Below are 27,733 nucleotides of genomic sequence, written 5' to 3'. Positions count from 1 at the left end.
CCAAAATGTAATCTATTTTGGGAGATGTGTCTCACATTACATATTATTATAATATGCTTTGATGTATATTGGGTTGGTTTGAATTTTTTTCACTACTAGTTTGTATTTTATTCTCTCTGACTGATTACCTGCGTGTACCTTACGATGTTTACATTTCAGTTTTTCAATTGTTTCTAAACTGAAGTTCCTCTATTGCTGTTTCCTAGTCCTGATTAAGAATTAGGAGATTTGTATTCTAGTTTTATCTCTACCAGGGCTAGGTGCCTGACCTGGAGTAAATTACTTGCTTTCTCTCTGGGTCTCAGCTCTCTTTTTAATGAAATGGGGAAGCAGTTGGATTCAGTGATCTGTTATATCCTTTCCAGCTCTAATGTTACATGTCTCTCTACTTTGTAGGCATGTAAGATACATACCTGAGTATCTTAAGATTGATAAACTGCAGGTTGTGAGTTTAATATGTCAAGCACTTCATATATAGCTTTGCATTCAAGGCAAGAAACACATATCAAGGTTAAAACAAAAAGGACCAAAAAGGAAAAAGTAAAACAATGACTTTCAGAGGTGATTATGTTATTTTGGAGAGGAGGCTGAAAACCAGGACTCTGTCATCTGGTGGAATATTTACCCTAGACAGGTGAAAGGACTGCTTCGCCTGATCACTAACTGGGATAAAGCATCTAAAGCAAGCAACTGCATGGGGCATCCGTGGGATTGCTTCCATATACCATTGCCAGCAGTCATTTGGAGACGTGTTGTTTGTTGTGTGTTTAATCCCTCAGTCCTGTCTGACTCTTTTGCGACTGCATGAACTGGAATCCGTCTGGTTCCTCTATCTATTGGATTTCCCAGGCAAGAATACTGCCCCAAGTTACCATTTCCTCCTCCAGGGGATCTTTCTTATCTAGGGATCCAACCCTCCACTTTGAATCTTCACCATTGGCAAGCGGATTCTTTACCACTGCACCACCTTAATAGGTGGGTCTAAAAGCCATAGGGGCTTCCTAGGTGCCGCTAGTGGTAGAAAAGCCGCCTGCTAATGTAGGAGAGACATAAGAGATACAGGTTCAATCCCTGGGTGGGGAGGATCCCCTGGAGGAGCACACGGCAACCCACTCCAGTATTCTTGCCTGGAGAATCCCATGGACAGAGGAGCCTGGAGGGCTACAATTCATGGAGTCTCAAAGAGTCAGGCACGACTGAAATGACTTAGCACGCACGCAAATACCATACAAGATCCAGGGTCTGTTTTGGTGAATATGCACAGAGACCAAGTAATATAGGCTTGCTATGCCTGACACTAAGGACACTAAATTACCTTTCAGGTAGACAAGAACATAAGTAAAAAGGACAGGGTGGAGTTTGAAGGGAAGAGCCCGCATTCTTAGTGTTTTAGGACACTCTTGGGAGGAGGTCAATGGGAGGGGCAGAGATGCAGGACGGTCGCTCTCTCGGAGATCGGGGCCTAAACTGTCTACAAAAGCACTTGATTCTTCTAACCAGACAAAGCTGGATTAAAGCGAATGTCAGGCAGTCCCAAGCCTCTTGAAGAGGAACAGAACACACTACTGGAGGAGGGAGGGGTAGTGAGCGTGAGCCGCTGACATGCGAAGGAACAAATAGACGTAACACCTCCTTTGGCTGCACCTCCTTCCAGCCAAGCCCTCAGGAGCCGGCAGGTCTAGTGCTGGCTCTCCACCAAACAGCGACGAAGAAAACATTCCGAGACAGTAATTGGCTCGACTGCCCAGCACAGTCCTGGACTCCGAATCTGAGCAGCAGTTGGCTGAGGGGTTGCCAATGGCGACAGATCGCGCACAGGCGCAGTAAGCATCAGTGGAGGTCCGGTGGCTGCTAGGCAACGGGAAACAGTCTAGGCTTAAGAGACAACTTTCTACTCCAGGATCTGTCTTTGCTCTGTCTCAATAGACCCTTTGAGGCGGCTGCTTCTCTAGTCTGACTTGGTGAGTCCTGAGGAATCGAGCTGTGGGGCTGAACTACGACTTCTAGGCAAAAGACTGAGCATGATCTTTGGAGTATAGAAGGAAAGGCTCAGAGAGGCAGAGGAAGTCGCATTTTAATGATACCTACCCCACTCCAGTACTCTTGCCTGGAAAATCCAATGGACGGAGGAGCCTGGTAGGCTGCAGTCCACGGGCTCCCTAAGAGTCGGACACACTGAGCGACTTCACTTTCACTTTTCTCTTTCATGCATTGGAGAAGGAAATGGCAACCCACTCCAGTATTCTTGCCTGGAGAATCCCAGGGACGGCGGAGCCTGGTGGGCTGCCGTCGATGGGGTCGCACAGAGTCGGACACGACTGAAGCGACTTAGCATAGCATAGCATAGCATACTACCTACCTACCAGTTTACAGGGCTGGAAACTGAGGAATAGAGATACCAAGAGACTTGTCCAAAATCTCTCACTGGGTGGTCAGATCTGGACCTGTTTCAATATGGTAGCCACTAGCTACACGGGGAGGGGGGCTCTTCTGATTGAAAATGTGTCCTGAAGGTGAAATAATTCCACAATGTAGTAACAAAAAACTATCACATTAACAAATTTTATACTGATTATATGTTGAAATGATAATATTTTAGTTATGTTAAATAAAAAACATTATTAAAATTAATTTATTTTTAGACTCGCTGACTTAGAGAAGGAACCCTATGTTTGCTAGGGGGAAGCATGGGGGAAAGGGGTAGTGAGGGAGAAGCTGGGATGAAGACATATACACACTGCTATATTTAACATGGATAACAACCAAGGACCTACTGTATAACACAGGGAACTCTGCTCAATGTTACGTGGCAGCCTGGATGGGAGAGGAGTTTGGGTAAGAATGAATACATGTATATGTATGGCTGAGCCCTGAAACTATCACAACATTGTTAATTGGCTATACCCTAATACAAAATAAAAAGTTAAAAAATTCTTTATATGTTCCTTTTTGTTTTTAAATGTGGTTACTTAAAATTTTTTAGTTACATAGGAGATTTGCATTATATTTTGATTGGCCAGTGCTGATCTAGACTAAAACCTGGATCTGCTGACACCTGGTTTAAGACCTTGTGTGTGATAATACTGTTTTTAAGAAAAGTATTTCCATCCATGTGATGGGACTGGAGTGTGAGTGCTGGTGAAAGTACAAGACCATTACAAAAGGCTAATAGTTCTAGTATTCTGGGGCCTTGCTACTCAAAGTTTATGAATTAGAATCTGCTTTTTCACAAGCTTTTCAAATGATTCTTATCCTCATAAAATGCTCCAAAGCACTATTTTATGAGTTAGCCATCAACTTTTTTCCCCTTTATTTGGTTTATCTATAAGTATCTAGGCTAGATATCTCAGATTGCCTGTGTTAGAATTACCTTTCTTTTGAACACCACTGCCACCCTCAGAAATATTTTGCACACTCATATGTGAGAAAGGATCTCAATATGATTTCATTCCCATTCATCCTTCCAAATCTGGACTAGTGGGCTTCCCAGCTGGCACTAGTGGTAAAGAACCTGCCAGCTAATGCAGGAGAGATATAAAAGATATGGGTTTGATCCTTGGGTCGGGAAGATCCTCTGGAGGAGGACATGGGAACCCACTCCAGTATTCTTGCCTGGAGAATCCCATAGACAGAGGAGCCTGGAGGGCTACAGTCCATAGGGTTGCAAAGAGTTGGACATGACTGAAGCAACTTAGCATGCATGCTGGTATGTGGTCCCCAAATCAGAGGCAGCAACAGCATCACCTAAGAAGTTATTAGAAATGCAAGTTCCTGGGTCCCACCCAAGTTGTGGGTCTTCTAGAAGGCCAGGCATAGTTTTCATTACTCTAATTCAAGTACTTAGTTTGGGAAGAATGGGGTAACTTTGATAGGTTTTCTTTGGGGATAAGCAAATGCAGCTCTGCTTGGTTCTTAAAACACCCCTGCTTAACCCTACTTCCCCAATTCTTTCGCTTTACTTTTTTCATTTTTCTTTTCTTGACCCTGACCTTTCCAGGGAGGAAGATGGCTTCTCGTCTCTCAGAGAATGAGTTGGACCTGAAAAGTATTGGAGAGCTGTCAGAAAACCCCATGCTTGCAAGACTAAATAGTATAAGAGCAAAGGGAAGACTGAGTTTTGTAACACCCACAGAAAATCAAGGTGATACACAAGTCCTGACATTTGAACACACTACAAAAGCTCAGGAGAGGACAAGAAAACGACAGCAGCCAAAAAAACTGGAGCCTTTGGTAAGGTTGAAAACCAGCATTTTAGCCACTTTTGGCTACAGAGGAAGTTGCAGAGTTGCTTTGGGGGATGGTAATAATTTCTAGACTCTTAATTAACACAGAAGGAATGAAAACTTGAAAGTTAAGACTTGTTTAAGAGCATGTAAACATAATTATTTATTTTAAAAAATGTTGAGTTCTAAAAGTACTGTTTGAGGTGGTGGGATGCTGTGATTAAAAAGTTCTCAAGCACATAAATCCTCTCTAGCATTATGTGCAATACGGATACTTAATCATGTAGGTTGTAAGGCTATTTTAGGTATTTGGGTACCATTTCATACTAGAAACTTCAGTAAGAGTAATATGTATAATTGTATAATTTTATTATTTTCAAACAAATGCCTAGTGTCCTGAAAAATTTTGTGCATGTCTGAAAAATAATTTTAAGAATCCACATCTTTGTCAAAACTGAGGCTATCACTTCTCTTTTTTTTTTGTTGTTTTTGTTTTTTTTTTGTTTTATTTTTAATTTTATTTAATTTTTAAACTTTACATAATTGTATTAGTTTTGCCAAATATCAAAATGAATCCACCACAGGTATACATGTGTTCCCCATCCTGAACCCTCCTCCCTCCTCCCTCCCCATACCATCCCTCTGGGTCGTCCCAGTGCACTAGCCCCAAGCGTCCAGTATCATGCATCGAACCTGGACTGGCATCTCATTTCATACATGATATTTTACATGTTTCAATGCCATTCTCCCAAATCTTCCCACCCTCTCCCTCTCCCACAGAGTCCATAAGACTGTTCTATACATCACTGTCTCTTTTGCTGTCTCGTTCACAGGGTTATTGTTACCATCTTTCTAAATTCCATATATATGCGTTAGTATACTGTATTGGTGTTTTTCCTTCTGGCTTACTTCACTCTGTATAATAGGCTCCAGTTTCATCCACCTCATTAGAACTGATTCAAATGTATTCTTTTTAATGGCTGAGTAATACTCCATTGTGTATATGTACCACAGCCTTCTTATCCATTCATCTGCTGATGGGCATCTAGGTTGCTTCCATGTCCTGGCTATTATAAACAGTGCTGCGATGAACATTGGGGTACACGTATCTCTTTCCCTTCTGGTTTCCTCAATGTGTATGCCTAGCAGTGGGATTGCTGGATCGTAAGGCAGTTCTATTTCCAGTTTTTTAAGGAATCTCCACAGTGTTCTCCATAGTGGCTGTACTAGTTTGCATTCCCACCAACAGTGTAAGAGGGTTCCCTTTTCTCCACACCCTCTCCAGCATTTATTATTTGTAGACTTTTGGATCACAGCCATTCTGACTGGTGTGAAATGGTACCTCATAGTGGTTTTGATTTGCATTTCTCTGATAATGAGTGATGTTGAGCATCTTTTCATGTGTTTGTTAGCCATCTGTGTGTCTTCTTTGGAGAAATGTCTATTTAGTTCTTTGGCCCATTTTTTGATTGGGTCATTTATTTTTCTGGAGTTGAGCTGTAGGAGTTGCTTGTATATTTTTGAGATTAGTTGTTTGTCAGTTGCTTCATTTGCTATTATTTTCTCCCATTCTGAAGGCTGTCTTAAAAATATGGAATGCTTCACGAATTTGCGTGTTATCCTTGCACAGGGGCCATGCTAATCTTCTCTGTATCGTTCCAATTTTAGTATATGTGCTGCCGAAGCGAGCACTATCACTTCTCTTTATTTTTGCTAGACTGATAGGTGAAAATGACAACACATTGTTGTTGTGGTTTGCATCTCATTAGTGAAGTTAACAAATTATGTAAAAATATATATTTTATGTAAAACATTATGCAAAATTTATGTAAAATTGTTTGAGCATGGAGAAAGGATAAATATCCGATTGTTTTAATGACAGTTATCATAGAAAAGAGAGTCAGAGATTGGAGAATTGAAAGAAGGAAAAGTGTAAAAGAAGAGTGGGAGGCAGTATATATGTGGTGGACATTGAGTGTATTTTCATTCATTCAGTGGCATGCATCTTACTTATTTCATGGATTCTGTTCATAACCATTTTTCACTTTAAAATTAAGTTGATTGCTTTTTTCCTATCAGCTTTTGAGGTTTTAAAAAATATGCATATGTATGTATATGTTTAACTGTATATATACATATATATGTAATGGACATTAACCCTTATTGCATTGCTTCTCAAATTTAAGTACAAATTCATACAGGAGGTAGACATTCTTGGAGATCCATAGTGCTGATTTCATTATTTTTATTTAAATGTTACTCTATATGAAAAAAGATTAACCTAGGGAAAAAAACCACTTCAGATGGTGACTGCAGCCATGAAATTAAAAGACGCTTGCTCTTTGGAAGAAAACCTATGACCAACCTAGACAGCATATTAAAAAGCAGAGACATTACTTTGCTGACAAAGATCTGTCTAGTCAAAGCTATAATTTTTCCAGTAGTCATGTATAGATGTGAGAGTTGGACTATAATCTAGGAAAAAAACCACTTCAGATGGTGACTGCAGCCATGAAATTAAAAGACGCTTACTCCTTGGAAGGAAAGTTATGACCAACCTAGATAGCATATTCAAAAGCAGAGACATTACTTTGCCATCAAAGGTTCGTCTAGTCAAGGCTATGGTTTTTCCTGTGGTCATGTATGGATGTGAGAGTTGGACTGTGAAGCAGGCTGAGCACCGAAGAATTGATGCTTTTGAACTGTGGTATTGGAGAAGACTCTTGAGAGTCCCTTGGACTGCAAGGAGATCCAACCAGTCCATTCTGAAGGAGATCAGCCCTGGGATTTCTTTGGAAGAAATGACGCTAAAGCTGAAACTCCAGTACTTTGGCCACCTCATGCGAAGAGTTGACTCATTGGAAAAGACTCTGATTCTGGGAGGGATTGGGGGCAATAGGAGAAGGGGATGACAGAGGATGAGATGGCTGGATGGCATCACTGACTCGATGGACGTGAGTCTGAGTGAACTCCGGGAGTTGGTGATGGACAGGGAGGCCTGGCATGCTGCGATTCATGGGGTCGCAAAGAGTTGGACACGACTGAGTGACTGATCTGATCTGATCTGATCTGATCCGATGTATAGATGTGAGAGTTGGACTATAAAGAAAGCTGAGGACCTGAAGAATTGATGCTTTTGAACTGTGGTGTTGCAGAAAACTCTTGAGAGTCCCTTAAACAGCAAGGAGATCAAACTAATCAATCCTGAAGTCAATCCTAAAGGAAGTCAGTCCTGAATATTCATTGGAAGGACTGATGCTGAAGCTGAAACTCCAATACTTTGGCCACCTGATGTGAAGAACTGACTCATTTGAAAAGACCCTGATGCTGGGAAAGATTGAAGGCAGGAGGAGAAGGGGACCACAGAGGATGAGATGGTTGCATGACATCACTGACTCTATGGACATGAATTTGAGCAAGCTCTGGGAGTTGGTGATGGACAGGGAAGCCTGGCGTGCTGCAGTCCATGGGGGTAGCAATGAGTCAGACACGACTGAGAGACTGAATTGAACTGAAGGAATTAATTCAAATATTTAATAAGAAAATTAACAGCTTAAATACAAAGAAAGCTATACAACCGATTGCAGTTCAGATTAACAAAAAATACAAAGTAACAGATGCTCTTGTCCTTGAAATTCCATTTGCAAGGTGGGTAGGGTACTGCCTGTAGCTGCTCTCTTCTCCAGAGAGCACTGTGCCCACACTATGTGTAGTGGGGAGTATCTGGGCCTCCCTACTATTTTTTCCCCATGAACTTTGTATGACTTTTAATAAGACTTTCCTATGTACTTTTACACTTATTTCTCTCTGATGGATTTACTTCACTTGGCAAAAGTGTATAATGAACCTTTGATGATTAAAGTAAGCTCCATTTGTTATCAGTGTGATAAATTCATATATGTTGAATATTTATTCGATACCTGCTATCGTCTAGTCTCTGAGTCATGCTCTGGGGAAACAGCAATAAGCAAGGCAGACAAGATTCCAGTTGGCATTCTAATGATCCTAAGTAAATAAACTGAGCAATGTCATCTGATGATAGTTACTGTTAAGAAAATAATATCAGGAAACTAGTCAAGACAAACCGCAGGTGCCTTTAGATTGGGTGATGTCACCTGAATGAATCCTAGAGGAGATGTCATCTGAATGAGTCCCAGACTTTATCACCTGCCAGACTGAATGGACAAGCCTTCAGAGATGCCAGTCCCAAATTTTGGAACCCCAAAATTCATTTCTTCCCTGGAACAAATTCCACTTGATCATAGTGTATGTTCCTTTTAAGGTCTTGCTGAATTCTGTTTGCTAATATTTTATTTATTTCTGCATCTATGTTTGTCAAGAGTATTGGCTTGCAGTTTTCTTTTCTTGGTATTATCCTTGTCCAGTTTTGGGGTTGATTTCCTGTAGGATTGATGTCCTTGGTGTCCAAGGGACTCTCAAGAGTCTTCTCCAGCATCACAATTCAAAAGCATCAATTCTTCAGTTCTCAGCCTTCTTTATGGTCCAGCGCTCACATCTGTACATGACTACTACAAAATATAACAGAGAGATTAAAGATCTAGATAAATGAAGAATGATGCTATGTGGTTTAAAATAAAAAATTTTAAGATGTCAATTCTCCCCAATTGACCTGTAAATCCAGCACAATTCCAATCACAGTCCACATATTTCTTTTTTGGTAGAAATTGACAAGCTGATTCAATTCTACATTCTAACATTCTAACATTCATAGAGAAATGCAAAGGACTTAGAACAAACAAAGCAACATTGAAAAAGAAAAAATTTTTAATCTAACACTCTTGATTTAAATACTTACTATAAAACTACAATAATTAAGACATTATAGCATTGGTGTCAAGATAGACAAATTGATAGAATACATTATGCATAGGTTGGCATGCTTTATATTACTCCATATATCTTATGTGCTGCTTTTTTTTCCTTCATTTTTCTTTCTGACTGCCATTCTGATTGGGTGATTCCCATTATTCTGTCTTCCAGATAACTTATTCACTCTTCTTTGTTATTTAGTCTGCTATTTATTGCTTCTAGATGGTTTTTATCTCACCAATTGAGCTGTCTAATTTTGATTGGTTCTTCTTTATACTTTCTAGTTCCTTGTTACAATGATCTGCATTTCCATCAATCGTCTTTCTCAATTCCTTCAGCATTTTTATTATCTTCTTTTTGAACTTGGGGTCTAATAGTGTGGTGAAGTCTATTTCGTTATTTGTTCTTTCATGAAATTTCTCTTGTTCTTTTAACTGAGAATGGGTCCTCTGCTTTTTCATTTCACTTAAACTTTTTCTGTCTCTGTGAATTTAGGAGAAGCAGTTATCTAGTTGGTGTTTGAAGGAGTGTCCCTAGGTAGACTGTATTTTTGTGTAGTGGCTGGCTTGGTCTGAATGCCAGCCACATCTATCCTGAGTGTGTTTGCTGTTATCCCTTGATAGTAGCTGTGATAGTAGACACTGTGGTCTCCAGAGCTAGTGCTGGATGTTGGGTGAGGTCTCTTCTTTTCTCCATGGCTGTCACTGCCCTGTTGGCGAGGGGGTCTGTTCTCTAGTTATTGGAGTAGAAACCCTGAAGGTTGGATTTAATCAGGATCCATTGCCCTTGAATATATGAAATAAAATTTGTATTTTATGGCAAAATAAGAAGAATTGAAACATAAAAAATTCTCTGCCCTTTGTCCTTCTCTCTCCTTGCACCGTGCTTTGTATATCTGCAATGTGCATCAACTAGACCTCTCTCAGAGGTAGGAATACCTGTTCAACCATAAAAACCAACATCTCCCAGAATCAACAAGACAGCTCCTTAAATGATAACATTCCTTCTTGATCTAATACATGGTCACATGACCCACTGTGACAATACTTGGATCTGGATCATGTAAACTGCCAATAATATGTCATTTGATGTACATCTAATGTACATCTCTGTCTCAAAAACACTTCTGTAACTGTGCCTTGACTTCTAACAAGTAGAAGAATTCTCAGAGCTTTCTGAGGTTCTCTGTGCTATAATCCTCAAATATGTCTTGAATAAAACTTTCCATTTCTTCATTAACCAACTGATTAATTTTTCATCAACAAGTGGATGCCCTGCCCCACAAGAGGTGACTGTTAAAGTAAGTGAGGCCCATATTGTCACAGTGAACCTGTGGATGGCACGTGCAGGCAGCCATGGTTCCACCCAGAAGCAGCCCATGATCATGCCTCTTTGTGTGTTTGTCCCACATCTACTGTTAGTATGAGGTGGGCTGGAGCTGGGGCCAGGGTGCTGGTGGCTGCAGAAATCTAAGTGGTTTTGCTGCCACCTGGGACCTGGGCTGCCTCTTTGCTGACATGTCCCAGAACAGTCCTCCCCAGATCCAGCTCCAAACTGCAGTGTAGAGTGGGCAGGGCCAGAGTTCTGCTGCCAGAAATAAGCAAAACCTGTATATTCCAGCCTCTGGCATGTCTACCAGGGACTCAGAGCCTAGTTGCTGTGCATTTCTATGGCACCACTTAGTATGCACGCTGACAGAGTCCGCAAGGACCAGACCTGCCCCCGCCCTGTGTGTGCATGCAAAGGGATCCAAGGTTTGGTCAAGATCACATTCTAGGCCTTCCAGGCTATCTCTCTGCAGGTAGATGGAGCCCTCTCCCAGGGTGTGTCTGTCCAAGACTTGGCACTTTGCCTTGGTAAGCCTGGTATGGTGTGTACTTGGAATTGGGAAGTGTGGTATGCAGCAGTGACTAGCAGTGGTCTCTGTCTGCCCTGACAGTAAGTCAGCACACCCACACTCCTCCCAAATCGAATTAGCCTTCTCCAGGCCCTCTATCTGTCCTAGTGGACCTCCCGACAGGCCAGGGGGTTTCCCAGGGTGAGAGTCTGACCTTGAGGAACTTCTCTCCTTTATGAATCCCTCCCAGGGGTGCCAGTTCTGTTCAGCATGCCATTCCCACCCCCTCCTCTTTCTACCCCTTTACCTGGAGATCTTTTTCGCAGCTTTGGTTGTGTGGATCTTCTGCAAGTTTCCAACTGGTGTTCTGTGAGACTCATTCCACCTGTAGCTGGATTTTTGATGTGTTTTTAGGGAGGTGAGCTCCATGCCCTTCTACTCCACCATCCTGATCCCCCTCCAACATTTTATTTTTAGAAGCCCCAAAGTGGAAACAACCACAATGTCCATCAAGAGATGAATGAATAAATTGTGATGTTCCCTACTCAGCCTAAAAAATAAATGAATTATGGATGAAACAACATAGGGGAATCTCAGCATAATTAATTATGCTGAAAGATGGTTGGGCAAAAGATACATACTATTTTATTGCATTTACATAAAAGTCTGGAAAATGCAAATTAATGTATAATGATGCAAAGCAGATCAGTATTTGCCTAGGGAGGAGTATTGTAAAGGAAACTGAGAAGGCTCATGTTTGAGTTCTGTTTCATATATATAATTGGGTTGGCCAAAAACAATCTTATGAATAGACTAGAACATATATATATATATGACTAGAACATATATATAATATAAGCATATATATAATAAAAAAACTAGAACATATATATAATATGACTTCTAAATTATGTCAACATGTCAGTTTGGACACTTTAAATATGTACAGTTTGTGTGTGTGTTTGTGTGTTGCTTGCTTAGTTGTGTCCAACTTTTTGCAACCCCATGGGCTGTAACCTGCCAGGCTCCTCTGTCCATGGAACTTTCCAGGCATGAATACTGGAGTGGGTTGCCATTTCCTTCTCCAAAGTACAGCTTAATGTATGTCTATTATATCTCAGGAGAAGGCAATGGCACCCCACTCCAGTATTCTTGGCTGGAAAATCCCAGGGACGGGGGAGCCTGGTGGGCTGCAGTCCATGGGGTCGTGAAGAGTTGAACACGACTGAGCGACTTCACTTTCACTTTTCACTTTCATGCACTGGAGAAGGAAATGGCAACCCACTCCAGTGTTCTTGCCTGGAGAATCCCAGGGACGGGGGAGCCTGGTGGGCTGCCGTCTATGGGGTCGCACAGAGTCAGACATGACTGAAGCGACTTAGCCGCATTATATCTCAGGAAAGCCATTAGAATAATTTAAACTGTTAAAAAAATTCACATTTCCCTGATTGTCTTATAATAATTTTGTTTGCAAAGTCCTTGTTAAAATTTAGATCAAAATAAGATCTATGCACTAACTGGTTGATATTTTTCTTCTAACTGGTTGATATTTCTCTTAAGTCTCTTGATTTATAAGTTATCCATCAACTCTTTTACTTTTTCCTGGGAAAAAAATTTTAATTGATAAAATCTGTTATTTGTCTATATAGTCCCACAGTCTAGTTTTGTTGATTGCATCCCCACCATGGTAGCTAACCTATTTCTCTGGTTCTTATATTTCCTATATGTTGGTATTTAGATCTAAAGTCTTGAGTTTGATTTTCTGGGGCTGAATACTTCCATACCAAGTGCAGTGTTCTTTGATTAAACTGGCATATAGAATCTGGTTGTCTCTCTTTTTTTCTTCCAGTTTTATTGAGATATAATAAACATAAAGTACTGTGTAAGTTAGACATCAACAACATGCTGATTTGGCTTACATACATCATGAGATGTTTACCATGATAAGTTTAGTGAACAGCTATCAATTCATATAGATACAAAATTTAAGGAAAAAAAATTCTTATAATGAGAACCATTAGGACTCTTTTAACAACTTTCATATGTATTGCCTCTATCATCTTGCACATTACATCCATAGTACTTATTTATCTTATAACTGGAATTTTTTTGTATTTTATACACAATTTTTAAAGGTTGTGTAAACTCCATTTACAGTTATTAAAAAATATTGGCTCTATTTCCCATTTTGTAAAATATATTCTTATAGCCTATCTTATACCCAATAGTTTATACCTCCCACTCCCCAACCTCTGTGTTGCCCCTTCAGCCCCATTGATAACTACTAGTTCTCTATATCTATGAGTCTGCTTCTTTTTTGTTATATTCACTAGTTTGTTGTATTTTTGGATTCCACATGTAAGTGATACCATGCAGTATTTGTCTTTCTGTCTGACTTAACTCACTTAGCATAATACCTTCCAAGTTCATCCATGTTGCTGCAAATGGCAAAATTCTATTCTTTTCAATGGCTGAGTAATACTTCACGGGGTGTGTGTGTGTGTGTGTGTGTGTGTATTGATGGGTTCTTAGGTTGCTTCCATATCTTGGCTATTGTATAAAGCCTCAGTTGAACATAGGGTGCATATATCTTTTTGAATTACTATTTTAATTTTCTTCAGATAAATACCCAGGAGTGGAATTGCTGGGTCATATGGTAGTTCTTTTTTAAATTTTTTGGAAAATCTCCATACTGTTTTCCATAGAGGCTGCACCAGTTTACATTCCCACCAGCAGTTTTCCCTTTTCTCTACATCTCAGCAACACTTGTTATTTGTTGTCTCTTTGACAACAGTCATTCTGACAGGTGTGAGGTGATACCTCTCTATGGTTTTGATTTGCACTTTCCTAACAATTAATGATACTGAGCATCTATTCATGAACCTGTGGGTCATCTGTACTTCCTCTTTGGAAATAAGTCTATTCAGATTCTCTGCCCATTTAAAAATCAGGTTGTTTGGTTTTCTGATGGTCTTCAACCAGTTATGGCTATAGAAAGTGAACAGTGACTTTTGGGTAAGGTGGGAGGAATGTATGATCCTTCCCACGGTAGCTGTTGCAGTGAATGGTAGGGGGTTTGTACTGAACAATTAGTGAGTATGTCATTTCATGCTTATGCACTCTTTCTGTCATAACATCACCCTTAGAAGTATTCATTGGTGTTTAAAAGGCAGAATTAATGGAAACTAGGCAGAAAAGTCTTACTCATGCAGCAGGCCATGGACAAACTGGTGGCAGCTGCTATAATGATTGTGGCCTAGATAGGAAGTATTCCTGGAAGGTGATCAATTTCCAACAGAACCAGAACCCAAAGGTAGTTAAGAATAAGACCAGTTCACATTAATTTTTAAGGGATTAACATGTCTCTTTATTTCCCAAAGCCAGTACTAAAAGTCCACCAAGATCATAAGATGCCTGATTACATATATGAACAGAACCGAAACCGGTTAATCGCTTCTGGTGTCCTAAAACCTCCAAGAAGTCCTGAAGAAAAAACTTCTACCAAATCTCTTGTTCAGTTTCTTGAGCATGGAGAGGCTGTGAAAAAGAAAAAACAGGTATAGTATTAAAGTGCTTCATTGATTCTTTCAATTTTAGTTCCTACAGCATTGGTAACCTGAGTTAGCATGAGTTAACCTTTTAACTCATAATGATAGTGGCAAAATCTTTTTCTATTAAGTTATATAATGGATTTGGGCAACATATCTCCCAGTTCTTCTTAAGGGAAATTTGTCAAGTAGAGGTTAATACAACATTGTAAGTCAACTGTACATGTGTGTTCAGCCACTTAAGTCATGTCTGACTCTTTGTGACCTCAAGGACTGTAGCCAGCCAGGCTCCCCTCTCCATGGGATTTCCCAGGCAAGAATAGGATAAAATCATAAAGGAAAACTTTTAGCATCTGTTCACTGTCTTCTGATGTTCTCTAGAAAACATGTTAAAATAAGACATAATAGTGTTTTGAATGTTATTATAACTTTTATGAAATTTTCATCATTATTCCCCTAAATCTTTGAAGACCTTGGTGAAGGGCAATAAAATAGAAACTGAACCAGCTAGAGAGACAACTTTTATAATTGATGAGAGTTACAGACTGGGGAAGGAATAAGTGAATAGTAGATCTGGGGCAAAATCACTAGAGCCTGGCTTTACATGAATACCTGTAGATATTTAACAAGAACAACAAAAAACAGAAATGGGAGAAAATATGGAGGACACACCTTCAGTAAAAATACCAATAGAGCCAAGAATTCTCTGAGCTTTTTATTTAGAGGATCTTTCAGTGCCAGCTGTCTCTTTCAGGCTTTAGGCTGGATCGCTAGGAATGAAGAGTTGAGGACAAGCTGTGTCCTTGAGAATTATAGAATCTGGAGGTGGGAAATAGACAAGTAAACACTTAAGCCTAGTAGATGTGTGATAAGAGCTCTCACTGATCATTTAAAGAACAAAATAATGGAAAACTGAACAGAACGGATGCTTATATCTGGTGACCAGAGTGACCATTGGTGGAAGAAAAACTATCCTAAGGAATTGCACTAAACTCAGAGGAATGAGTGGACAGTTAGCAAGGCAGATAAGATGGGACAACTGTGGACTTGAAAGCCAGCTGGAAGAAGGCTCACCCATGGGTTTGGTTGAGATCATCCTGAGAGAATATCATATAATAAATTGCATGAACTTGTGTGTGTGTGTGTGTGTGTGGTCAGTCGCTCAGTCGTTTCTGACTCTTTGTGACCCCATGGACTGTAGCCCGCCAGGCTCTTCTGCCCATGGAATTCTCCAGGCAAGAATACTGGAGTGGGTTGCCATGCCCTCCTCCAGGGGATCTTCCTGATTCAGGGATCAAACCCCGATCTCTTGCATCTCCTGCATTGGCAAGTGAAATCTCTACATGAAATTGTATAACTTTGGTTTCTGTGAATTAGAGAAAATGAGATATTTTAAGTGGGGCTGAGAAAGATTGTTAATTAATTCATTTGATATAAAGTAAGTTGAATTTTAAAAAGAGAGAGATTATGCACACTTATATATAGGAAGTATAAAAAACAAGGTCCTACTCTATAGCACAGGGAACTATATTTGATATCCTGTGATAAACCATAATGGGAAAGAATATGAAAAAGAAAATATATATGTTTGACTGAGGACTTCCCTGATGGCACTAGTGATAAAGAACCTGCCTGCCAGTGCACGAGATGTAAGAGACTCAGGTTCAATCCCTGGGTGGGGAAGATCCCCTGGAGAAGGTCATGGCAACCCACTCCAGTATTCTTGCCTGGAGAAACCCATGGACAGAGGAGTCTGGCGGGCTACATTCCATAGGGTGACAAAGAGTTGGATACAGCTGAAGAGATCTAGCATGCACACACATATGTATAACTGAATCACTTTGCTGTCCAGTAGAAGTTAATAAAACATTGTAAATCAACTGTGTGTGCATGCTTAGCCACTTAAGTTGTGTCCGACTCTGCAACCCCATGGACTGTAGCTGGCCAGGCTCCCCTGTCCATGGGATTTCCCAGACAAGAATACTGGAATGAGTTGCCATTTCCTTCTTCAGGGGATCTTCCCAGCCCAGGGATTGAACCTGCATCTTCTGCATTGGCAGGCAGATTCTTTACCCCTGAGCCACCATGGAAGCCCCCCAAATCAACTCCAAAAACAAATTTTTTAATTAGAAAAATTAAAGAGAGATTTTGTGCACATCTGGAATGAAGGAAGCAACTGAAAAGGAATATGTTACGAGTTATGTTTGGTTGTAACTATAACTAAGTGAAGAATTCAGTAAAGAGAGTTTGAAGGGAAATGTGGAAAAAGGGATGTTTCATTTAAAAGAAGGATATTTATTTTGAAAAATATTTATTTTTCTGGGTATTGATTTCTCAGAATGAGTTTAGAGTGGATATGTAACAATGAGGATTTCCTGGGAGATGAAGGAAGGAAAGAAGGCAGGAAGGGAGGGAGGGAATAAATGAGGAAGGAGGGAGGGAGGGAGGAAAGTTACAGGGTTTGCTTCTGGTAATTAAGGAAAATTGATTATCAGTTGGAGAAGGAAATGGCAACCCACTCCAATATGCTTGCCTGGAAAATTTGATGGCCAGAGGAACCTGGTGGGCTACAGTCCATGGGGTCACAAAGAGTCAGCCACGAATGAGCACATGAGCACATTATCAGTTGGACTGGGCATCCATCATAGAGGAGTATGATAGCTCTTCTACATTTCCCTCCCCCCAACCCCTGCAAAATCCAAACTTGTGTGACTGTTTACAGTAAATGACATCTTCATACCGAGTTACATAATTAGAAATAAAATGTAACTATCTAGGCCTATTATTGAAGAAATCTTTCACTTAGAATGCAGTATACTTTTCTAAGGGATATAATAAAGAAAATAAAAACATTTCCTGTTAAAGTATTAGCACTCTTGTCTCATAAAAAAAGTTAATCACAGCTCATGTTGAAAGGTTGAGACAAAGCAATGTGTATTTTCTCTGGTTCTGGCATCTGGTTTGGCCTCTTCTCTTACATAAGAAAACAGTATCTTTGCTACTATGCTTGGTCAGTAAGTGAAAGAAGCACGTTTTATATTTTGAGTTCAAAGATGTATGTCCTTTAGCTCTGAACTTCCCAGGATTCTCTTCTGAAACTCCTACTCGGTAGGGTATTTAATCAGAGATGGAGAATAATGACCTCTATGAATACACATCTTTTGGGGAGGTTGTTCCAGGGGGCTTATGGTAATAACTCTCCTGTGGAAATGGCACCTTCTACTAACTATGCTAATAGACAATAAAGATGTCATTTATATACGAACCTCAATTGTTCATCAAAGCGGGTCTGCAGTGGTGAGTTTTTTTATCTTAAAGCCAGTCAGTCCTGTCAGAGAGACACAGGGTCGACTGTTGGAGTTGATGTCACATTCCCTCAAACACAGTCATCAACCTCCTCCTCAGGAAGAGAGGATTTGTGACGCTGTCCCAAAGGGGCAGGAGCAAAGGAGCAGGGGTGGAACTGAGGGCAGACAGTGGGACCCAGGAATTGGAGCAAAGCTCAACAGTATGAGCCTTGTGGGCTACCGTCCATGGTGTCGCAAAGAGTCGGACATAATTGAGCGCCTATGCACGCACTCAAGTTATGTGAACGTGGTGGGGCTGGGCCTTGGAGCTCCACTTGTGGTCAAGGACCAGCAGCATGGCATTTCTTGGGAGCAAGTGAGAAATGCAGAATCTCAGGCTCTGCGCCCCCGCGCCCCACTCCCCGCATCCCCCCGCCCCCACACACACACGCACACACACTGGCTGGCAAATCTCCATTTGAACAGGAAGCCCCGGGGAAATTCTCATGCACACTGACCTGTGAGAAGCACTGACTCCAGAAAAGCAACTGTAAGGTAGTTATATATCTCCTTCTCTAAGGCTATGACATATTGATTCCCAATACTCAATGCACCAGCCCTTCACAGTCACTAAAAAATAGTTGATCATGAGTTACGATGACAGTGGTCCAAGATGTCACTCACAGGAAAACATCATGGTCGTCAGAAGGAAGAGGATGTTGAAGGGAAAGGCCATGGTCAGGGGAGATGCAGAGCAGCTGAGCAAGGGGAGTGCTGGGCTCCCATGAATACCAGGAAGCTGGGAGCATTTTGATGCGAGAAACACTGAAAAAGGAAGTGGAGAAGGCAATGGGAGTCGAGGCTGGGGCGGTTTGTGAGAGGAGGACAGATATCTGGGTAGGGGTACCGACAGGGATATATCACTGCCAAATGATAATTAGAATTTTTTCAGTTAAAAAATGCTTGCCTTTAAGCCCTAGACGTAGGCAGTGTGGTAATTCGTCCTGGAGGTTAATAGTTGTCACTTATATATGTAGTTCCACGCCCCCCTCCCCCCCACCCCCCGCCCGGCAAAGCTCATGTTTTTTACTTGGGTTTTATTTTTTAAATAATTTTGTTTATTTACTTATTGGCTGGGTCTTCGTTGCCACTCAGGCTTTTCTTTAGTTGTGGCGAGCAGGAGCTACTCTTTGCTGCAGTGCGATCACTTTTCTTGCGGTGGCTTCTCGTTGTGGAGCACAGGCGCTAGGGTGTGCTGGCTTCAGTGGCTGGGGCACACGGGCTCAGAAGTTGCGGTTCCTGGGCTCTAGAGCGCAGGCCCAATAGTTGTGTCTATCAAGGTCTGTTGCTCCGCTACAGTGTGGAATCTTCCTGGACCAGGGACCGAACCCCACCCATGTCTCCTGCGTTGGCAGGCAGATTCTTTACGCCTGAGCCACCAGGGAAACCCGTATTTCTTGTTAATTTTTATTGGAATATGGTTGCAAAGCAGAAATAGAAACACAGATATAAGAGAACAAATGTATGGACACCAAGAGATGAAGAGGGAAGTGGGATAAATTGGGAGATTGGGATTGACATATATACACTTGATACTATGTATAAAAAAACTCACTTTTTGAAAAATTGGCTTTGTTTAGACCCAGTGGCCCTCTGCTGACTTGTCTCCCTCTCCTGCTAAACTGTCACGTACCGGCGGCACTGGAAGAAGAGGCCTCTACGAGACTAGTTCCCTAACTTACCCTAAGTACTATTTCCATGACCGAGAAGAAGTCATTAAAGCCAACATTCGAGATCCCTTGCAGATCGTTAAAATAATCCGTGAAAACGAACACATCGGATTTCTTTATATGATCTCCGCGGTGCCAAGATCTTCCATTGAATACGATACATATAATCTGAAGTGAGTTCTCTTTTATGAAGCAATTTATTTAGCAGTAAAAATTACAAATAAGCTTGCAAGTGTTATCCATAATCAATTGAGTATTAATGATTTACAGGATAAGTTATAATTTTGGTTATCATCCAATGACAAATGAATCTTAATCAACAGTTTTACTTATTTTGCCCATTTATCTTTACTTATAGACTTTTTATGGAGTGATATACTGCTGTGCTTCTTATATGTTATATTAATGTGATACCATTTTCTTTAATCAGTATTACAAACAATTTTGATATTTTGTGATTACTGAGAAAAGAAGAGGGCATACATTAAAAATGGATGATACGTGATTTTTTTTACTTGTCATTTCAGCTTTCCTTAATAGAGTAGAAATAAAGTTTTTTAAAGTAAAATGAACGATAATTTCAGGTATTTATATAGATTAATAGTACACACACACTCACATATACTCTCTATTGTTACTAAACATACATTTGTTGTTGAAATAATTTGAAGAGTCACCCAAATGTGAGTCTCCGAACTGATTTAAAGTTGAGCACAACAGGTAAATAGGGCTTAAAGATGATGCCAGCCTTCCTCTATGGTTGTTTGCATGTGTGTGTGCTAAGTCACTTCAGTCATGTCTGACTCTTTGCGGCCCTATACACTGTAGCCCTCCAGGCTCCTCTGTCCATGGGATTCTCCAGGCAGGAATACTGGCGTGGGTTGCCATGCCCTCCTCCAGGGGATCTTCCCACCTACGGATCGAACCCACATCTCATGTCTCCTGCATGGGAAGGCAAGTTCTTGACCACTAGCGCCACCTGGGAAGCCCATGGTTGTTTAGTTGGAATGAATACAGTTGTTGGACTTCCCTGGTGGCTAAGATGGTAAAGCGTCTGCCTGCAATACGGGAGACCCAGGTTCGATCCCTGGGTTGGGAAGACCTCCTGGAGAAAGAAATGGCAACCCACTCCAGTATTCCTGCCTGGAGAATTCCAGGGATGGAGGAGCCTGGTAGGCTACAGTCCATGGGGTTGCAAAGAGTTGGACACGACTGAGCAACTTCACTTCACTTCAAAGTTGTTGAGATGGTCTTTCCTTGAAGGTCATTGTAGTTGAGCTTTGCCACCAAATTCTTTGAGCTGCCTACCCCAGTCTCTGCTGAACAGGAAGATATAAGTTTCTTCTAGGAGTTCTCGTCTTCCTTACTCAGCACTGTAGTTTCTTTTTTTGCTTTTTAGAGGTTTTTTGTTTGTCTTGGGTTTTTTTTTTTTTGGCCACACCCCATGACGTGTGGGATCTTAATTTCCCCACCAATGTTGGTTTAGTTTCTGCTATACAGCAGCATGAATCAGCTACATGTATACATATGCTTTTCTTAAAATAAGAGGTATATTTGTTTTTTTAAGATGGCAGAATTAACATACAACGGAATATAAAGCCATTTCATGTTTAAAAAAATCCCCTTAATAGTATTGTTATTCAGCCAGTACCTTATTTTTTTTTTCTAGTTTTTTGTAAGTTTTTGGAGAAGAGGTTATGAATCTTAAAGAGTGACTCAGAAAAAAAACTGTTTATTTGTTAATTTTTACAAATACTTCTTGAGTAATATGTGAAATGTTTTCACAGTTTCCTCTTTTTTTTCTGTTTATTTATTTATTTTACTTTACAATATTGTATTGGTTTGCCATACATTGACTTGAATCCACCATGAGTGTACATGTGTTCCCCATCCTGAACCCCCCTCCCACCTCCCTCCCCTTACCATCCCTCCAGGTCATCCCAGTGCACCAGCCCTAAGGATCCTGTATCAAACCTGGACTGGTGATTCATTTCTTATATGATATTAACATGTTTCCATGACATTCCCCCCAAATCATCCCACCCTCTCCCTCTCCCACAGAGTCCAAAAGGCTGTTCTATACATCTGTGTCTCTTTTGCTATCTCGCATACAGGGTTATCATTACCATCTTTCTAAATTCCATATATATGCGTTAGTATACTGTATTGATGTTTTTCTTTCTGACTTACTTCACTCTGTATAATAGGCTCCAGTTTCATCCATCTCATTAGAACTGATTCAAATGTATTCTTTTTAATGGCTGAGTAATACTCCATTGTATATATGTACCACAGTTTTCTTATCCATTCATCTGCTGATGGACATCTAGATTGCTTCCATGTCCTGGCTATTATAAACAGTGCTGAGATGAACATTGGGGTACACGTGTCTCTTTCAATTCTGGTTTCCTCGATGTGTATGCCCAGCAGTGGGATTGCTAGGTTGTATGGCAGTTCTATTTCCAGTTTTTTAAGGAATTGCCACACTCTTCTCCATAGTGGCTGTACTAGTTTGCATTCCCACCAACAGTGTAAGAGGGTTCCCTTTTCTCCACACCCTCTCCAGCATGTAGACTTTTGGATAGCAGCCATTCTGACTAGCCTGTAGACTTTTGGATAGCAGCCATTCTGACTGGTGTGAAATGGTACCTCATTGTGGTTTTGATTTGCATTTCTCTGATAATGAGTGATGTTGAGCATCTTTTCATATGTTTGTTAGCCATTTGTATGTCTTCTTTGTAGAAATGTCTGTTTAGTTCTTTGGCCCACTTTTTGATTGGTTCATTTATTTTTCTGGAATTGAGCTGCAGGAGTTGCTTGTGTATTTTTGAGATTAATTCTTTGTCAGTTGCTTTATTTGCTATTATTTTCTCCCATTCTGAAGGCTGTTTTTTCATCTTGCTTATAGTTTCCTTTGTTGTGCAGAAGCTTTTAAGTTTAATTAGGTCCCATTTGTTTATTTTTGCTTTTATTTCCAATATTCTGGATGGTGGGTCACAGAGGATCCTGCTGTGGTTTATGTCGGAGAGTGTTTTACCTATGTTTTCCTCTAGAAGTTTAGTAGTTTCTGGTCTTACGTTTAGATCTTTAATCCATTTTGAGTTTAGTTTGTGTATGATGTTAGAAAGTGTTCTAGTTTCATTCTTTTACAAGTGGTTGACCAGTTTTCCCAGCACCACTTGTTAAAGAGATTGTCTTTTCTCCATTGTATATTCTTGCCTCCTTTGTCAAAGATAAGGTGTCTGTAGGTGCATGGATTTATCTCTGGACTTTCTATTTTGTTCCATTGATCTATATTTCTGTCTTTGTGCCAGTACCATACTGTCTTGATGACTGTGGCTTTGTAGTAGAGCCTGAAGTCAGGCAGGTTGATTCCTCCAGGTCCATTCTTCTTTTTCAAGATTTCAGACTTCATTGCTAACCAAGACTTCTTGTGTTTCTGGATGGTTGACATCCACCGGGAGGGTCACAGCCAGAGATCAGCTCCGCAGAAGAGACACAGTTTCCTCTTTTTAAAAAAAATGTCCAATAATCCAGACATCAAGGAGTGCCATTTGTGATTAATTACCCATTATGAGAGGAGTCAGATCAGATTTTGCCAAACTTAAAATTGAGACCAAATTGCCAACATCTGCTGGATCATCGAAAAAGCAAAAGAGTTCTAGAAAAACATTTATTTCTGCTTTATTGACTATGCCAAAGCCTTTGACTGTGTGGATCACAATAAACTGTGGAAAATTCTGAAGGAGATGGGAATACCAGACCACCTGACCTGCCTCTTGAGAAACCTATATGCATGTCAGGAAGCAACAGCTAGAACTGGACATGGAACAACAGACTGGTTCCAAATAGGAAAAGGAGTACATCAAGGCTGTATATTGTCACCCTGCTTATTTAACTTCTATGCAGAGTACATCATGAGAAACGCTGGGCTGGAAGAAGCACAAGCTGGAATCAAGATTGCTGGGAGAAATATCAATAACCTCAGATATGCAGATGATACCACCCTTAAGGCAGAAAGTGAAGAGGAACTAAAGAGCCTCTTGATGAAAGTGAAAGAGGAGAGTGAAAAAGTTGGCTTAAAACTCAACATTCAGAAAATGAAGATCATGGCATCTGGTCCCATCACTTCATGGGAAATAGATGGGGAAACAGTGGAAACACTGTCAAACTTTATTTTGGGGGGCTCCAAAATCACTTCAGATGGTGACTTCAGCCATGAAATTAAAAGACGCTTACTACTTGGAAGGAAAGTTATGACCAACCTAGATAACATATTCAAAAGCAGAGACATTACTTTGCCAACACAGGTCCGTCTAGTCAAGGCTATGGTTTTTCTAGTGGTCATGTATGGATGTGAGATTTGGACTGTGAAGAAAGCTGAGTGCCGAAGAATTGATGCTTTTGAACTGTGGTGTTGGAGAAGACTCTTGAGAGTCCCTTGGACTGCAAGGAGATCCAACCAGTCCATTCTGAAGGAGATCAGCCCTGGGATTTCTTTGGAAGGAATGATGCGAAAGCTGAAACTCCAGTACTTTGGCCACCTCATGCAAAGAGTTGACTCATTGGAAAAGACTCTGATTCTGGGAGGGATTGGGGGCAGGAGGAGAAGGGGACGACAGAGGATGAGATGGCTGGATGGCATCACTGACTCGATGGACGTGAGTCTGAGTGAACTCTGGGAGTTGGTGATGGACAGGGAGGCCTGGCGTGCTGCGATTCACGGGGTCACAAAGAGTCAGACATGACTGAGTGACTGAACTGAACTGAACTGAAAATTGATTCTCATCTATTTACTAGCAGAAGATGAAGTATTGAAGATGAATATGGAAACAGTTTTTTTTTTAATGTGATTCAGGAAATTAATTGCCTTTCTGGACTAATGAACTTTTACTAAGAGAATTGAATTGATGCTTTATACTTTTCTGGACTCATTTAAGAAGATATTGTTCTAATCACAGTTTGTTATTTTATCATGTTTTAGGTTGGATGTTAAATTTTCCTCCCAGCCTGAACTCCAAATATTATAAACCTTATGAGTAAAGATGATTATTTGGATGCTATGTAGTAGGAAGCAGCTAAATTGGAAGTTAAAAGTAGTAAATACTGGATCAATGAGATAAGGACACGTTATACCAACTTCCTTTTTAAAATAATGTGATAAAATATAATATCTTCACATAATTTTTTAAGTTTAGTAAAATACATTAAATGTGCGGTTCTACAATGTTAATTTCTACCACAGTCCCTTTAAATGAGAAAAATAGTTACATTTATCAAGTTTATTCTAAAAAATCAATCTAGTAGAATATGTTAGGCATAACAATTTTGTCAAGAATAAGCTTTTGTAAATATGTTGGAATATTGCCCTGGTGGGACTTCCCTGGTAGCTCAGTTGGTAAAGAATCCGCCTGCAATGCAGGAGACCCTGGTTCAATTCCTGGGTCAGGAAGATCCTCTGGAAAAGGATAGGCTACCTACTCCAGTATTCTTGGGCTTTTGTCTTGGCTCAGCTGGTAAAGAATCCGCCTTCAGTGAAGGAGACCTGGGTTTGATCCCTGGCTTGGGAAGATCCCCTGGAGAAGGAAAAGGCTATCCACTCCAGTATTCTGGCCTGGAGAATTCCATGGACTGTATACAAGTATGCTGCAAATTATCTTGTCCAGCAAGAGGGCATAATGGTGACTCTGTTCAGGTTCAGGGCAAGTTAGAGGAAACTAGGTTAAAGATCAGAAACTAGAGAGGGTGAAAGGCATAGAGAACACAGATCAAGACAAAGTAATTCCATTTTGTTAGGACTTTGACCTTGAACAAGAGTGATTGTAATCGAGAAGTAGCCATGAGGTATGGAGAAATGGCTGTTGGTTATATACCCATTTTGTGAGAGGACACCTAGTGGAACCATCACATTTTCATGTCATAAGAGGTGATGATTTATTGGTGTTTACTGCATTCCAAGCAAAGTATATACATATATATATACACATATATACGTATATATTTTTTAATCCTCACAATAATGTGAATAAATGTATTTATTACCTCTGTTTTACAGATAAGACACAAAATGGTTAATTAACTTGCCCCAGATTGTACAATAAGTAAATGACAGTCTGACTGACTTTGGAATGTATACTCTTAATTTCTCTGTTCTACTGCCTCTCAAAATAAAACTCTGAGGAGTCCATGAGACCCCCATGAGACTGAGAATTTGCTTCAAAGAATAATGGAAGGCATGGAAACATTTTCTATCATTTCCAAATCTAGCACAATAATCTGTTCTCAGATAAACCTATTGAATTTTTCCAGAACAAATGCAAAATAATGCTTTCTTCTCAATAGAAAATTGATGAAGAGAGGTGGAACTGAGATACCAACTAGGAATCATTGAAAGTTGTACTCTCATAGCAAAAAAAAAAAAAAAAACCCAAACAAAGATATGTTATACCATTACTGAGACACCCATACAAAGTTATGCTCAGAGAGGAAATGAAATAAATTAATTAAGATAAACACAGTGTTCAAAAAAGAAAAGATTAGCAATTAGGCAACATAATTAGGATAACTCAAATTGGATTTATGAACCACAGTAATTTTCCTGTCCTTTTTAAAAAATATCTCATTAGTATGAAAATGCTATCAAATGAATCAGTAGCACTGAGAAAGCTATATCAACACCTTACTGAAAGATATCCACCCTGCCCCTAAAGGGTTTGAACTTTCAAAGGCATGTGCAAGAACAAAATATGAAACCAAATTCCATTTTTAGATTACCATCTGGTCAAGAAGCTCAAGAAGCTAGGAATGCAAGAATTCAAATTTCAGGGACTTCCCTGGCAGTCCACTGGTTATGACCTCTGCTTCTACTGCAGGAGGTACAGGTTCAATATCTGGTCTAGGAACTAAGATTCTTGCATGCCACTTTATGAAGTCAAAAAAAAAATACAAAGTTAATATCTAATATTAGAAAGACATTCTTTTGCAGAATTGCAATTTTACCAGTCTGTGTGGAAATTATTTACTCTATTTGGAACCAGAAAAGCAAAGGAAATCAATCAGCAATACCATTAGCTCCACCTGTTACCTCACAGAGATGACCACAGCTGAGGACGTTATTAAAATTTTACTGCATATTGATGACTGCGCAGACATTAATATCTGCTAGATAACAGCTCCACAATCCCTGCAATGAAATAATTTGGAAGAAGTTTGTTCTTAGGGAGGAAAACTGCTGCTGCTGCTGCTGCTAAGTCACTTCAGTCGTGTCTGACTCTGTGCGACCCCATAGACAGCAGCCCACCAGGCTCCCCTGTCCCTGGGATTCTCCAGGCAAGAACACTGGAGTGGGTTGCCATTTCCTTCTCCACTGCATGAAAGTGGAAAGTGAAAGTGAAGTCGCTCAGTCGTGTCCGACTCCTAGCGACCCCATGGACTGCAGCCTACCAGGCTCCTCTGTCCATGGGATTTTCCAGGCAAGAGTACTGGAGTGGGTTGCCAGTGCCTTCTCCGGGAGAAAAGCTACTGGGGTCGAAATATCCAAAGAAAATGAGATATAATGGAAATACTTCTTTAAAATATATTTTCCATGTAGAGTTTATTCTGATAATTCTGAGATTAAGATACATTATTTTATTCACAAAAGAACTCCCATATGTAAATGTTTCTCTGCAGTTATGAATTCCAAATTAAATAATATTATCAAAATTGTGACTATAATAAATTCCAAGTCACCGCCTGACCTTTTGTTTTTACGCCTTTTACAAAGATATAGGAACAGAATACCATTATTTGTTGTTTCAGACTTAAGTGCATAGGTGATCCCAAGGCAGAATTTTGTTAAGAATTGGAACGTATTTTGCAAATGATTCAACTTTGTGGATTTAGTAAATGTCAGTTTTTAGTTTCACAGCTGGGTTACTTAACTGACATTTGAGTACCTGAATGAACTTTATAAAAAATTATTAAAGGTTCCTGAAAACATATTAACACATACTGATGAAGATTAGGAATTCACAGCAAAAATTCAGCTTTGAAAAGGTGAAATTTCAAATGCTCTCTAGTGATTTTTTTAAGTTATTGTTAAGAATTTAAACTTAAGTAAAAGTTATGAAGTCAAACAGAGTAACATCTATGTCTGAGACAAAGCTTCACCATTGTTTCTGAAATACTTCATGTGGAAATGCTTGACTAGGTTTTAAGTCATTTTGTAATAAGAAATTTCAACATGGCAATCATCAAAGAAAGAAAAGGAAAAGCTGTTAGAATTAAAGAACAGTGG

At 40.1% G+C, this 27,733-nt stretch overlaps 1 protein-coding gene and 1 non-coding gene across 3 annotated transcripts in view; one reads left to right on the top strand and one right to left on the bottom strand.

Moving 5' to 3' along the window:
* Positions 1–1,356: 1,356 nt before the first annotated feature.
* Positions 1,357–27,733, top strand: part of DNAH6 (dynein axonemal heavy chain 6) — a 280,064-nt gene continuing 253,687 nt past the window's right edge. Inside the window, exons 1-4 of one of the 2 annotated variants that reach the window (XM_061432713.1) lie at positions 1,357–1,961; positions 3,998–4,230; positions 14,271–14,447; positions 19,366–19,628. In XM_061432713.1, the coding sequence (XP_061288697.1) occupies positions 4,006–4,230; positions 14,271–14,447; positions 19,366–19,628 (665 nt within the window). In that variant the 5' untranslated portion in view covers positions 1,357–1,961; positions 3,998–4,005. The remainder of the gene's footprint in view (positions 1,962–3,997; positions 4,231–14,270; positions 14,448–19,365; positions 19,629–27,733) is intronic. The other variant, XM_061432712.1, reaches the window with a different exon arrangement.
* On the bottom strand, positions 5,809–5,915 carry LOC133257921 (U6 spliceosomal RNA). The gene has a single exon (XR_009739769.1). It is a non-coding gene; the product is annotated as a U6 spliceosomal RNA (small nuclear RNA).

This window comes from Bos javanicus, chromosome 11, assembly GCF_032452875.1.
Source record: "Bos javanicus breed banteng chromosome 11, ARS-OSU_banteng_1.0, whole genome shotgun sequence".
NCBI classification, from domain to species: domain Eukaryota; kingdom Metazoa; phylum Chordata; class Mammalia; order Artiodactyla; family Bovidae; genus Bos; species Bos javanicus.
This window is presented reverse-complemented; position numbering and strand designations above follow the sequence as displayed.